General features: G+C 42.9%; 2 protein-coding genes across 2 annotated transcripts in view; one reads left to right on the top strand and one right to left on the bottom strand.

The window, feature by feature from the left end:
- The window catches only part of CISD1 (CDGSH iron sulfur domain 1), a 36,878-nt gene extending 30,212 nt beyond the window's left edge, over window positions 1–6,666 (bottom strand). Inside the window, exon 1 of the mRNA XM_020998228.2 lies at window positions 6,364–6,666. Within this exon, the coding sequence (XP_020853887.1) occupies window positions 6,364–6,666 (303 nt within the window). The remainder of the gene's footprint in view (window positions 1–6,363) is intronic.
- Window positions 6,555–14,821, top strand: part of IPMK (inositol polyphosphate multikinase) — an 89,671-nt gene continuing 81,404 nt past the window's right edge. The window contains exon 1 of the mRNA XM_020998222.2: window positions 6,555–6,967. Coding sequence (XP_020853881.1) covers window positions 6,811–6,967 — 157 coding nt within the window. The 5' untranslated portion in view covers window positions 6,555–6,810. The remainder of the gene's footprint in view (window positions 6,968–14,821) is intronic.

The following is a 14,821-nucleotide window of genomic DNA, read 5'->3' as shown; positions in this document are numbered from 1 at the left end:
GGATTTTATTTTAATAGACAGGAAAAAAAATGTATTGTTGCTGTGGGATATAAGAAAAACATGTAGCATAAAGTTGAAACAACCTAACCTTGAACTACAAATAACTGACAAATAAAACTGGGAACCGGACAACAGAAATAGCATTAACACTTACTATAATAATTTTGCTCAACAGTTTAACCCATGTAAAGTGAATGCCACAAGTAGACTAAAGGTAGCACTGTGTTAGAATGTAAACTTGTTTATAAAACCCAATAAATAAAGATGTTGAAATAATAGGAGCATTATCATCTCATAAAATAGACAGTGGGAGGGTAAAGCCAGTTTAAAACAAGTCTGGCCAGATATCTAACTAAGCAGAAACACCTCAGGGTCTTTTAGGGATGCAAATGGAAATAATAACAAACAAGGTGTTTGTATTAGCAGACCAAAAAGCTAATGATGTCTTAGACTTTGTTGAAAGGCATAGTACTCAGAACTGAGGATGGGATGGTCCTGCTCTATTTTTCCCTGGTCAGGTCACCTAGAACACTGAGCTCCATTTTGAGTACCGCATTTTAGGAAGGACACTGGTAAATTGGCTAGTGTTCACCTCCCGACTTTGCACATAAATTGGCTAATGTCTACCTCCATTGTGTCTTAGTAAATGTTGATTGATTGATTGATGGTAACCAGAATGGTAATGGAGCATGAATTCGTACTATCTGTTGGTTAGGATTGTTTGGGTTGGAGAAGAGAAGACTAGAGAGTACTGGAAGGGGAGAATCTTTTTGAATTCTAGTCTCATATTTTCAACTGTTTGCTTGACATCTCTACTGGTATTCCATAGATATATCAAACTCAACATGTCCAAAATAGAATTCATTGTCTTTGGTGATAAAGTACAGCGGTTCTCTAGGATTGAATGTAAATGTTTCCATTAGGCATTTTAAACCCTTCACAGCCTGCCTCCAAACTACCTTTCCAGCCTTAACTCACTGTGTAATTGAGCCAAACGGCCTCGCTGCTATTCCTCAGGCAAGATGCTTCATCTCCTCTCTCTGGGACTTGGGCATAGCTCTTCTTTAGAATGTCCTCTCTCTTTTTCTCTTGATCCCTAGATTCTTTGAAAGCTCAGATCAAATACCACAAATACATGCTGCCTTTGCTAATCATCTTAATACTATCATCTTCTCGGCATGATGATGTATTTGACACATGCTAATGTGTGTTCATAGAGTCACCCCTAAGAGAGTGGAGATTCATTTTTGGGTAGTGATAGATTCTTCTGGAGTTCCTCAGAGACAGTGGTGGTCCATATCTTGCTGCCATAGAGCAACACTGTAAAATGCTTTTATTGAGAAGACAGACCTTTGCTTTCACAGGAAGATTGGGGTCAGTAAAGGAGTTTTGCCAATTCCCTGAAAACAATCTGTCTCTATTCCTCTGGGCCCAGCTTATTGTCCATCTGTTCTGTCTGCTTCAGATGTACATTTCTAGGGACAAGCTCTACAAGAAGCTCATTCAAAATCATATTGAAATCCCACCTTCTACAGGAAGCCTTTCCTGATCTCTTTGAATTCTAGTGTCTTCCCTCTGTTGACTACTTCCATTTTATCCTGTATATAGCTTATCTGTGCAGAGATGTTTGCAAGTTGCCTCTCCCTGAGGGCAGGGACTGTCTCTTACCTTTCTTTGTATCTCCAGTACTGACTCAGCACATTGCCTGGCATATAATAGGATAGCACTTCTTAAATGTTTATTGACTAAGTGACTGAAATCTAGTCCAAGAAACAACTTCAGCAAAACATTTCAAAAAATGCAGAGGTAAAGAAAATCTAAAAAGAAGTGCAGGAAAAGACACAAACAGAACAATTTTTTACTACTTTGTTAAATTTAATGTAAATGCATTTAAAAACTGTACATAATGGAAACTCACAGTTCAAATATAATCATCATTCCTGTTCTTCCTATATTGAAATGATTGTATATTTTGATGATTTTTTCTTTTGCATTTTATTATTTATTTATTTTAACATTCTTTTCTTTTTAAATTTTGAGTTCCCAATTCTTTCCCTCCCTTCTAACCTTTCCCTCATCCACTGAGAAGGCAAACACTATATCAGTTATACATGTGGACTCATGCAAAACATATTTCCATATTAGCTAAATTGCAAAAAAAAAAAAAAAGGAAATTTACTTCAATTTGCACTAAGAGTTTGTTATAAAAACTCCAGATTCAATTCAGAATTCAGACCGAGACTGGGCTCAGTGAATTCCCTGAACAAGAGTTAGCAGGGTCATAAGGAAATGACAGTTGTGGAGTGAGAGGTGCCTTTATTAGCAATTCTCTTGAGAACTGGGTGTGTTCCCTCACTGGAATCGCATACCTATACAGGAGCAGAGCAAGGGGTTATATAGGATTACTTGGCTTTAACCCCCAACTTGTCCCACCATTCCTGCGGGGTCCATTTGACATCTGTGTTTGCAATGCAATATCTATTGTTTCTATAGAGTCTGTGAAAACCAGTCTCCCCTTCATCTTGTTTACATATTTGTGTAAACCAGTAAACCAATAAACCAATCTCCCCCTGCCCTATTTACATATTTGTGTAAACCAATAAACCAATCTCCCCCTGTCCTGTTTTCTTAGCAATTCTGTAGGAACCAAACTGTTAGCATTTCTCACAAGTCCATCAGTTCTCTCTATGGAGATGGATAGCATTTTTTCATCATGAGTCTTTTGGAATTGTCTCTGGTCTTTGTTTTGTATCAATCAGGGTAGCCAAGTCTTTACCAGTTGATCATCATTACAACATTGCTGTTACTGTGCACAATGATCTCCTAGTTCTTCGAACTTCAGTTTGCATCAGTTTATTTAGGTCTTGTCATATTTTTCTGGAGCCAACCCCTTTATCATTTCTTATGGCACAAGAGCATTCCATCATAATCATATGCCACAACTTGTTCAGCCATTCCCCAACTGATGGGCATCCCCTCAGTTTCCAATTCTTTGCTACCACAAAAAGTGCTGTGCATTTTGTACATTTTTCTTTGATCTCTTTGGGGTCCAGATTTAGTAGTGGTATTGCTGGATCAAAGTATATGCACCATTTTATAGCCCTTTGGGCACAGTTCCAGATTATTGTCCAAAATAGTTGGACCAGTTCCTCTACTCCACCAGCATTTATTAATGTACCTATTTTCCCCTTATTCCTTCCAGCATTTGTCATTTTTGATAGCTGTGAGGTGGTACCTCAGAATTGTTTTAATTTGCCTTTCTCTAATCAACAGTGATTTAGAGCATTTTTTCATATGGCTATGGATAGCTTTCATTTCTTCATCTGAAAACTGCCTGTTCATATCCTCTGACCATTTATTAATTCAGGAATGGTTACTATTTTTTATAAATTTATTCCATTTCCTTTCCATTTGAGTAATGAAGCCTTTATCAGAGAAATTTGTTGATTTGATTGATATTTCATTGTTTGTGGTACCTTTTAGCAAAATGTAGTTTCCTTTTAATTTTAGTTTTTTTTTTTAAATTAGGTCTCTTTTTGCTTTTGCTTTGTCTGAGATTGTGATTGCTAGCCCTGCCTTTTTTTTTTTACTTCAAGTAAAGCATAATAGATTCTGCTCCAGTCCTTTATTTTAACTATGTATATCTTTCTGTTTTAAATTCTGTCTCTTGTATATAAAATATTGTTGGATTCTAGTTTTTAATCCATTCTGCTACTGCTTCCTTTTTATGGGTTAGCTCTCATCCCATTCCCATTCCCAGTTACGATTATTAACTGTGTATTTTCTCTATCCCATATTCTTTTCTTTATTCTTCTCCTTCTCTTTTTATTCTGCCCCTCCTCAAAAGTCTGTTTTGTTTCTGACCACTGCCTCCCTTAATACAACATCCCCTTTTGTCATCTCCCCCCCAATCTCTTGTTCTCATCCCCTCCTAATTCCCTTTTGAGTAAAATAGATTTCTATTCCCAACTGAATGTATATAGATATTCTTCCCTCTTTGAACAAATTCTGATGAGAGTGAGGTTCAAGCATTGCTTCCCCCCTCCCCTGCCATTTTCACCTGCATTATAAAAGCTCTTCCTTGCACACCTATTTCACATGAGAAAAATTTCCCCCATTCTACTTCTCACTTCCGCTTTCTTTCAGTACATCCCACTTTCTCACCCTTACATTATATTTTTATTTTTGGAGATTATCCCAACATAATTGATTCACATTCATGCCCTCTGTCTATGAAGACTCCTTTTAACTGCCCTAATAATGATAAGGTTTGCAGGAGTTACATGTATCTTTTTCCCATGTAGGAATGTAAACAGTTTAACTTTATTGAGTACCTTATGATCCCTTTTTCATGCTTTCATTTTTATGCTTCTCTTGAGTCTTCTGATTGTCATATTTTCTATTCAGCTCTAGTCTTTTCATCAGGAATGCTTGGAACTCCTCTCTTTCATTAAATATCAATTTTTCCTCTGAAGGATTATACTACATATTAAGTTTTGCTGGGCAGGCTATTCTTGTTTATAATCCTAGCTCCTTTGCCTTCTGGAATATAAACTCTCTGCTCCTTTAAAATGGAGGCTACTTTAAAATGGAATCTTGTGTGATACTGACTTTGCTTCTTTTCTACAATATTTAAATTGTTTCTTTTTTTCCTGCTTGCAATATTTTCTCCTTGGCCTAGGAGCTTTAGATTTTGGCTGTAAGTTTCCTGGGAATTTTCATTTTGGGATCTCTTGTAGGAAGTGATTCTTTCAAATTCTATTTTACCCTCTGGATCTAAGATATAGGAACAGTTTTCCTGTGTAATTCATTGAAATATAACATCTACGCTCTTTTTAAAATTATGGCTTTCAGGTAGTTTAATAATTATCTGTCCTTGATTTGTTTTCCAGGTCAATTGCTTTTCCAATGAGATACTTTACATTTTCTTCTATCTTTTTTCCCCCCATTCTTTTGACTTTGTTTTGAGATGAATGAAAAGCTAGAGAGACAGAGTTTCTGTGTAATTAATAATCAATTTATTAATTAGGCTATTTGATGATCGACAAATTGATGGTCAGTGATTTTGCTTGGTAACCAAAGACCCCCTAACACATATACTGAATGCCTTAATGTACTTTTAGGAAAGGGGGTACCCCTGACAGGTGAAAATAACACTGATTGGTGAACAATTAATGAGGAGGTGGGCTAAAAGTCTTCAGCTCCTCCTGCTGAGAATGTGGCTTGAGGGGAAGACTCCAGTCATCTGGACATCTCTACTCAGGCCACTCTGGTTGATTTTCTCTTTCATGAGCTGGGTTGCCCTATCCAGTGGACTTTGGGGATGGAATTCATCTAGATTAAATTCTGTTGACACTCTAAACAGAAGTAAGGTCTCCTAGTTGGATAAGGTTCTGCCTAAGATTTCTAAGCATGTTCCCCAGAGCATTTTGGACTGTATCATCAGTCAGCAATGTCCTTCAGAGACTGACTGGCTGACTTACAGAGGCTGGTCCCTGAATGAGGAAGTAAAGAGAAAAAGCCTTAATCCTAATTTAATATTTGGTTATTAATATAATAGAAAAATATTACTTCTCTTAGTTTTATTTTTTTCATGAAGTCTCATGGAGTCACTAGTTTGCACTTGCCAAATTCTAATTTTTTAAGGAATCATTTTCTTCAGTGAACTTCTGTGCCCCTTTTCCCATTTGGCCAATTCTTTTAAAATTCTTTCCTTTAGTGAATTTTTGTACCTCTTTTTACCAAGCTGTAATTCTCTTTTCCTAATTTTCTTGCATCACTCATATTTCGTTTCCTTATTTTTCTTCTATCACTCATCTCTTTCTTTAACTCCTCCAGAAATTCTTACTAGCCTTGGGTCCAGTTAGTATTTTTCTTTGAGGTTTTGTTTGTATTCTTTCACATTGTCTTTTTCTGAGGCTTCCCTGCCACTGTAGAAGCTTTTAATGGTTCAAGCTTTTTCTGTTGTTTGCTCATTTTCCTAGCCTTTTTTTTGGCTATTTTTATTTACTACTATTAATTAACAATAGTTATTAGTAACAATAGATGCTCACTGATGGATTGACTCCCAGCCCTCACCCTTAGGGGCAGGGGCTGCCAACTTCTGGGCATGCTTAGAAACCGCAAGTCGTCAGAGACGCTGTGTGAGGTTAGGCTCTCTGCTTCACAGGGTGAGCCCTCCTGAGCATGCTCAGTAGCTTCGAGGTGGCCAGGGAGTGTGTCCGGACAAGAGGGATTTTTTTTTTTCTGTCCCTCCTGGAGGGGTGAGGGGAGCTACAGGGGGAGGGGCCACTCCCTTAGGCATGCTCAATGTTGGCGCCCCGCCCCTCAGGCATGCCCAGTAGCCGCAGGGCAGCTGCGCACGGAGGCAGGGCTGAAGGCGCATACGCCACCCTCCCTCATGCGCTCTCCCCTCTTTCCCTCTCTTCCCTCCCCCGTCACCGCCGTCGGAGGGGCGGGGCCTGGGCTGCGCGCAGAGGGCGGAGCCGGCCCCGCACGGGGGCGGAGTCGGGCCGGGCCGGGGGCGGGGCCTCCTCCGCGGCCCTGAGGGCTATCGCGGGGCCGCCCGAGCGGCCGGTTGTGCTCGGCAGACCTCGCGGCGGCAGCAGCAGCTTCAGCAGCCGCCGGCGGCCGCAGCCGGAGCCCCGGGGGTGCCAAGCGCGTCATGGGCGCCGGCTTCGCGCCCCAGCGCGCGCCCCAGGCAGCGGAGGCAGCGGCGGCGCCGGTCACGGTCACGGCCCCGGCGGGCCGCCCGGGGCCTGGGCATCGGGCCCCCCCGCAGCGCGGAGCCTGAGCCGCCCCCGGCCCGCCATGGCTACTGAGCCCCCCGCCCTGCGGCTGCGCCGGGCCGCCCCGGCGCCCGCGCCCCCCAGCCCGCCCCCGCCGCCGCCCTCGCCGCTCCTGCTCAACGGCTGCGTTCCGCTCTCGCACCAGGTGGCCGGGCACATGTACGGCAAGGACAAAGTGGGTGAGTGCGCCCCCGCCCCTCGCAGCGCGCCCCCCGGGCTCCGCGGCCCCGCCGGTCCGAGGAGCTTCCCCTCCCCCAGCCCGGATTTCCTCTTCGCAGACGGGAAGGGCCGGGCCTCGGGGCGCCCCCAGCCGCGGTGTCCTCTGGCTGGGCTGCAGGGGCCGGAGCCGCCCCTCGTGCCCAGTCTCGGGCTCCGCGGCCGCGGCGGCCTGGTTCCCGTGGATCCCCCCGGGGGCCGGACGACCCCGTGGGACCTCAGGCTGTGGACCCGAAGGGGCTTTAGCCTTGGTCTGGGGGGAGGCAGTGCGCCCACTCCTCAGAGACCACTTGGCTGCCCCGGGCCAGCGTCTGCCTTTGTCAGATGCAGGGCTGGGGTCGTAGGACTGGGGGCTGTAAAAGGGAAAAAATGTTAGAGTCGGAGTCCCGAAAAGCTAGCTGGGTGGCTCTGGACAAGTCACTTCACCTGCCTGCCTCAGTTTCCTCATCTGTAAGTCGAGGATAATAACAGCATCTACCTCCCAGGCTCGTTGCGAGGCTCAGATGAGAATATATATCAAGTGCTTTTCTGGCCTTGAAGTGCGCAATCAGTGTGGTTGTTAGGACAGAATTATGGGCATGGTGCAGGTCCGTTGGGGCTGGCAGCTCCTCCTAGGTGAGGGCTCTGTCTTTGCCTTTCTTGGCATCCTCAGTGCTTAGCACACCACCTAGCACATAGTAGGCGCTTTCTAAACGTCTATTGAGTGACTGCTGTGACATGAAGAGGTTGGATCGTAGGATTTTGTGCAGGAGACTTCTGACCTCCATCTCCTTCATGGTAAAGGTTAAGGAAACTGAGGCTCAGACAGGAGCACCTCTGGTTCAGCTCCCTTGTTTTGTGGCTTGGGAGCCTGAGATCCAGGTTGGGGATGAGGATTTCTGTGATCTCAGGGTGTAGACAATAAGGATTCAAGAGCGCTTGCCTGCTCTCAGCCAGGCACTGTGCTAAACACTTTACAAATTTTATCTCATGTGACCCACACAACCCTGTTATGATCCCCATTTTACAATTGAGGAAACTGAGGCAGATCAAATGACTTGTCCAGGTTCACACAGCTTGTAAGTGTCTGAGGCTAGATTTGAACTCGGGTCTTCTTGACTCCAGGCTCAGTGCTCTAAGCTGCTCCCCCTAAATCATCTAGTTCAGATATTTTACACGGGAGGAAACTGAGGCCCCCAGAGGTAGAGTGTTTTGACTTGGAAAATGGAGGTAACTTCCCAGTCTTGGGGTATCTGTGCATGAAGTAGGGGAGAGAATTGCCCCGTTCTCCCTCAGAGAGGAGGGGGTGGGGAATTGAAATTCTTGTCCTAGTTGTGACAGACAGGAACTTCCCTTTACTGGGCTGGGTAGGGAAGTAGGCTCAGTTCAAGCCCCAGAATGAGCTGCCTGGGCCTGGGTTGGGATGCCTTTCGGCAGCTGCATTGCTGGAGGGGGGCCCTTTTTTTGGGGGTTTGTTTTTGTTTTTTAAGTGGGGTGAGTCAGCCTTATCTTGACTTCTCCAGTTTTTTTCTTCCCCTCCACCTCCTCCTTTTCCAGGGTATTCTTAGTAGAGCCTTGATTTTCCCTGTAGGGGTAGCCAAGGTGGTGAAAGAAACCCCAGTTTGTAATACCCCCCTCCTTAGGTAACATTTACTGCTGTGGGTTGGCCAGGAGGAAGAGAATGAAGGTCTAATCAAAGGGCTTGTTCTGCTTCTGACAAAGCAGGACCACATTTCATTTAATCCCTTTTTGTCTGACACTTTGACTTTCCCAGTCCAGAATTATACATTGTTGTTTCCTCTGGGGAAAGGTGGGAGTAGTATTATAATGATGATTATTAAAAGAAACAATGTCAATGTATTTAAAAGTAGCAACTTCCCTTGCTACCCCCTCCAAGTTCATTCCTCAGTTAGTGATGGATTTTGAAGCCTGAATAGTCTTGTGAATTTAAAACTTTTTCCTGTGTAGCATGATTCAGTTTATTCCTTTTCCACATGGCCTTTGTTATCAGAAAAAGCTGAATTTTGTAAAGGTTGTCAGTTCTTGCTTTTCCACTCTAAGGTTGTCCCTGCCCAGCTAGCTCTGTTGTGCTTAGGCACCCAGGCCTGGGGCGGGGAGGGGGGAGAGGCTTGTTTAGAGAATGATTATGGATCTGGTAGAGTTGTAGAAAGGTAGAATTGGACCCCACTTGAGAGGTGACTGCAGACATCTGCAGCAAACCCCTCCAAGCCTGTGATCCTTGAATGTAGGTCTCAAGCAGTTTGCCTGAGTGTCAGCCTTCCACTTGGAGGGTGGTCATTGAAAAGAGAAGGTGGCTGTTGTTTGTCTTTCTTTCTGGAAGAGGACTCTGACATTGGGAAGGTGATGTCATGACTTGCAAGTGAATTAGATTGAAGTGAGGCAGGGCTGTGCAAAGTCACTAGCCTCACTTTCTTCTCCAGAGCTATCTGGGTCCAGTGGCAAATTACAGATCAGGATGACTGGAGATGGCCCCCAGGCAGAGGGAGACCTTGCAGGTCCCAGGCAGTTTGAGTGTCAGCCTTCCACTTCTAAGGTGGTCATAGAAAAGAGAAACTAAGTGGCTCATGTGGGTTGAACCCCTGACCTTGATCACTTTATGCAGCTGGTTAAATCAGATAAGCTAATCAACTCTGGAGGAAGGCAGAGGCATGAAAAGCCCAATTGCAGATCATAATACCAAGTCAGATTTGGAAGGCAGCCCGATGTTTTATGTAGGCTAATTAATTAGACATTATTCCCAGAGCATGTACTGCCAGGTAATGGGACTGGGGGTGGGGGATGCTAGAAAGGTGTTGATTATAGAGGCTGTACTGGCTATCTCTGAAGGGGCTGCTGAGAATCCATATACAGGTGAATGGTGACTAGAATTTAACAGAGAAAACTAAGACTTCTGGTTCAGTTTATTATGGGATAAATCAATTATTAGTTTGAATTCTTCTGTAAAAAGGGAGCTCTGTCTTACTGGGTTGGATCTTGTAGTGATGGCCATTTTAGTAGTTTGTATATTGTTTCTCCCATTAGACTTGTGAGCTTTTTGCCAGCAGGGACTATCTTTTACCTTTGTATTCTCTGAGCTAGTACAGTGCCTGGCGTGTATGTAGCAGGTGCTTAGTAAGTGCTTGTTGACTTGTTCATTCGGCTCTAGAATGAAGACTTGCAGTGGTAAGCGTGTTGTCCCTGGAGTCAGAATCCACCTCAAACAGTAGCTGTGTGAGCCCTGCAGGTCATCCACCTATGGGCCTCCACTTCCTCCTCTGTAGAAAGATCCCTGCTGCCTCTGATTCAGTGATCTGTCCTCCCAAGTGAGGCAGCGACTTCATTTTGGACCAGTTCGCATTCGGACTTTCCATCTGGTGAACCCAAATCTGCCTCTCCATTTGTTCTTAATTTTCTCCTTTGGCGTTAAAGAAAGCTGAGCTCTTCTTTAGACTTGAAGGCAGCTGTCATCCTGTCCCTTGTTAAGGTTCTTCTTCAGGCTAAACATTCCCAGTCTCTTGGGTATAGTCTTTTAACCTCAGTTCATAGCAGAAGCAAATTACTGCAGCTGCTTTGGGATGTAGTATGCTTCACTTACATTAAAGAACTAGAAACTTGTTTCCATTCCATCTGAACTTTTGTACTAAAGGCTAAAATTCTCCTCAGATTCCCTTCCATTTAGCCTACAGATAGCTTCTGTGTATTCAGTTACTTTTTTATGTGTTGGTACCCATCCCCCCCCAAACCCTTAGCAAGCACCCAATAAATACAAGCTTGTTGACTGACTATTAGATAAAACTGTTTTGTCTTCATTAGGAAGGTATCTTCTTGATGAATTGGAAGGCATTTGAAAAACAGGACCTGCTTTAATAGCTGGTTTTTAGTGGCTTGAGCTCAGGCCAGAACAGTCTTAGTCTTTGATACTTAATGGAGAATATACTAGGCTCAGATTTTCCTTTGTTTCTGTCCCAAACTTTGTTATAGTTTTACTTGTGAAAGACAAGATGGCATTTTTTCTTTGTTTTAAAATAATAGGTCTTATGTATTCAGGTTTGTGTCATACTTCTGAGTTTTAAAGAATCTTCTGAAAGAGATATCAGCGTGGCCTGGCCACAAATCTCAAACTTAAACTGCATAGCTTGGAGCTGTAGCCAAAGAGAGGGTGAATATGCCTATGTGTCCCCATCCTCAAAGAACCCTCCATTGCTGCTTGGCTGTGGTCCTGTCAATCTTACTCTGGGGGCTTACCTTCTTGTATGCTGCAAGACATACCTCTGATTTCCTCTCCTCACTTCTTAACATCTTTGCAGTCTGGCTTTCAACCTTATCGTGCAACTGAAACTGCTCTTTCTAAAGGTACCAATGGTCTCTTGACAAGTCTAAGAGCCTTTTCTTAATCTTCATCCTCCTTGACCCCTCCAACTTTTGACATTGTCAGTCACCTTCTCTTTTCTCGATATTCTCTTCTCCAGGATTTCAGGACACTACTCTCTCCTGTTTTTCTTCCAGCTTGTCAGACTGCTCCTTCTCTGTCTCCTTGACTGGATCTTCATCTAAGGCTATGTCTGCTAACAGTAGAGATCCTCCAAAGGTCTATCCTGGGCCCTCTTCTCCCCTCTATGATGATCTCATCAGCCCTCCTGGTTTAAATTACCATCTCTGTTCACATGTCTCTCAGTCTGCTTGTTGGGCCCTAACATCTCCCCCAAGCTTCAGTTTCCAGTTGCCTAGTAGACACCTTGAGCACATCTGTAATTTCACATGTCTAAAACTGAATTCATTGTCTCTATTCCAAAGCCTTCCCCTCTTCCTAACTTACATATTGCTGTTTGAGGGTACCACTCTCTTTCTAGTCAACCAGACTCACAACCTAGTGTCATCTTTGACTCTTAACTCTTTCTCATTTGCTCTGGCTAATCAGCGCTCATACATACCCAGTAAGCTTTTGTAACATCTCTTGTATTTGCCCCTTTCTCTCCTTTGACACTGCTGACATCCTGGTGCAGGCGCTCATTGCCTCACACCTGAACTATTGCAATAACCTGTCGATGGGTTTCCCTGCCTCAAGTCTCTCCCCAGTCCATTCTGTCTCGTGCTCAGTTGTGAAATTGATATTCCTGAAGTGCAGATCTTACCATGTCACCCACTGCTCAGTAAATTCCAGTAGGTCCCTGTTACTTCCAGGATCAAATATACAATCTTAAACCCTTAGGTGGCACAGTGGAGTCAGAAAGACCTGATTTCAAATTCTGTCACAGAAACTTACAAGCTGCATGATCCTGGGTAAGTCACTTAACCTCTGTTTGCTTCAGTTTTCTTAACTATAAAATAAGGATGATAATAGCATCTACTTTGTTAAGGTTATTGTGAGAATCAAAGGAGATGATTTTTCTAGAGCACTTAACACAGTTCCTGGCACACAGTAGGAGTTACGTAAATGCTTATTCCCTTCCCCTACCTCTTTGCTGTTCCTCGAACACAACATTTCATCTCTGGTTGCCAAGCATTTTCACTGGCTGACCCCCATGACTAGAACCCTCTCCTTCATTTCGACCTCCTTGCTTCCTTCAAGTCTCAGCTAAAATCCACCTTCTGCAAGAAGCCTTTCTAAGTTCTTGATAATTTTTTAAAAAAAGTCTTTTTGAAAAATTTAATGGTATTTTACTTTTTCCAATTACATGTAAAGAGAGTTTTTTCAGCATTTATTTTTTATAAGATTTTGAGTTTCAAATTTTTTCTCCCTCCTTCCATCCCATTCTTCCTCCCTAAGATGGCAAGCAATCTGATATGCGTTATACATGTGCAATAATGTAAAACATATTTCCACATTAGTCATGTTATGAAAGAAGAGATAGAACAAAAGGAAAAAAACAAAAAAACCCCCCAAAAGTGAAAATGGTATTATGCTTCGATCTGTATTCAGACTCCATAGTTCTTTCTCTGGATGTGGACAGCATTTTCTATCAGGAATCTTCTGGAATTGTCTTAGATCATTGTATTGCGGAGAAGAGTAGGTCAGTCACATGTGATCATCGCACAGTGTTGCTGTTACTATGTGCAGTGTTCTTCTGGTTCTGCTCACTTCACTTAATATCAGTTTGTGTAAGTCTTTCCAGGTTTTTCTGAAGTCCTCCTACTCACCATTTCTTATAGCACAATAATATTCTATCACAAACATATACCGCAACTTGCTCAGCCATTTCCCAATTGGTGGGCATCTCCTCAATTTCCAATTCTTTGCCACCACAAAAAGAGCTGCTATAAATATTTTTGTACCCTTTTTTATGATTTCTTTAGTCCTCCTTAATTAATCTCAATGCCTTTCCTGTGAGGCAACCCCCATTTTATCCTTTCTATATCATGTGTGTATATAGTTTGCATGTTGTTTCTCCCTTTTGACTGGATGCTGCCTACGCGAGGTCTTTTGCCTTTCTTTGTATCCCCAGTGCCCTAACACAGTGCTTGGCACATATTGGGCATTTAATAGATGCTAGTTGATTGATTGGTGTATTGATCTGGATGCAGGGGTCAGTGTTTGCTGAGAAAGCGCTGTAGGCAAGAAGCCCAGCTCTAAACTTGCCCAGTGAGAGGACCCTCTTGGATCCAGTTGCCTGATGAGACACCTGGCTCAGCATTTTTTTGTCCTCCTTGTTTACTCCCATTTTGAAAGTGTCAAAGTTTGAAGAGGAAAGGAAGCAGGAGCAGGCAAGCCTGTGGGGCGATGTGTCGGGCTTTTACAGCAGCTGTGCGTTCCTTCACAGGATGATCAGTGGGAAAGTACAAAGCAGCACCGCGCCTTTTTAAGCAGCCACAGCTACCATTTACACAGCAACGGAGCGAGATGATTAAAGGGCAATTTCTGAGTTTCTCTAAGTTTTCTTATGGTGAAGGATAAAAAATTCCCCACTGAGGGTGTGAAGTGATCAGAATTTTGAAAACTTCTGTGTCTGACTGTGCCTTATTTCCTGATGAATCAGTCTTTTTAGACGTGAGTGGAAAAGAAATGTTCTTATGAGTGATAATAGTCCTTGGTAGCTTTTTGGAAATAAATATTTGGAGATTCGAGGCCACAAGAAGCCAGTTCACTTAAAAAAATGTTTTAGAAGAATTAATGAAATAAAGTAGATGTGGTTTGTAGTACAGGAAAGCTATAACAGAAATCTTGGTTTTAATGGTTTTAGTTATTTGAAACTGGGTAACTAAGGTAAAGATCTTGTTTGCTTTCCTATTGAATATTGCCTTTGAGTTCTTCTTGCAGTTTATTTTTATCCTAAAAATGTGTATGTCTTTGGAGGGCAAAACCCTTAAAAAGTTAGAATTGGTAGTAATTTTATGGTAATACTGACTATCCACAAAAACCTTTAAAATGGGCAGTTTGTGCCTTTTGTATAGTGTAATTGGCTTAAAAAAGCATTCACCCATCACTATCAGATGTCACTAAGATGCTGTGCGATGCAGAACTCTTCTCCTTAAGTGGTTTGTCTAAGTCAGTTATCCTTAAAGAGAAGACCAAAATTAAAACGAAGAAGGAATTGTCATGTGAGAGCTGAGTGTCATGTACCGTTCTCACACTTTTTGGTCCTAGGAATGATCGAAGACTGCCTATATATTTAAAAGTTATTAAGACTGAGAGAAATGATTATTAATAACTATTGATTTGGGGAGATCCAGGGTTCCTCCTTTTTCTAAAGTCCTCATTTCAAAAGTTCAGTCTCTTGAAGCACATTACTAATAATGAGATTGAATTAACTCTCCTCAATCTTGGTCTGATCCCACCCAACCTTTTGCTCATGTTTGGGTGAGGATAATTTCTTTGAATAGATTGCCCAAGGCTGGGTAAT

Source organism: Phascolarctos cinereus, unplaced genomic scaffold (genome assembly GCF_003287225.1).
Source record: "Phascolarctos cinereus isolate Bilbo 61053 unplaced genomic scaffold, phaCin_HiC Scaffold_3;HRSCAF=262, whole genome shotgun sequence".
Taxonomy (NCBI): Eukaryota; Metazoa; Chordata; class Mammalia; order Diprotodontia; family Phascolarctidae; genus Phascolarctos; species Phascolarctos cinereus.
This window is presented reverse-complemented; position numbering and strand designations above follow the sequence as displayed.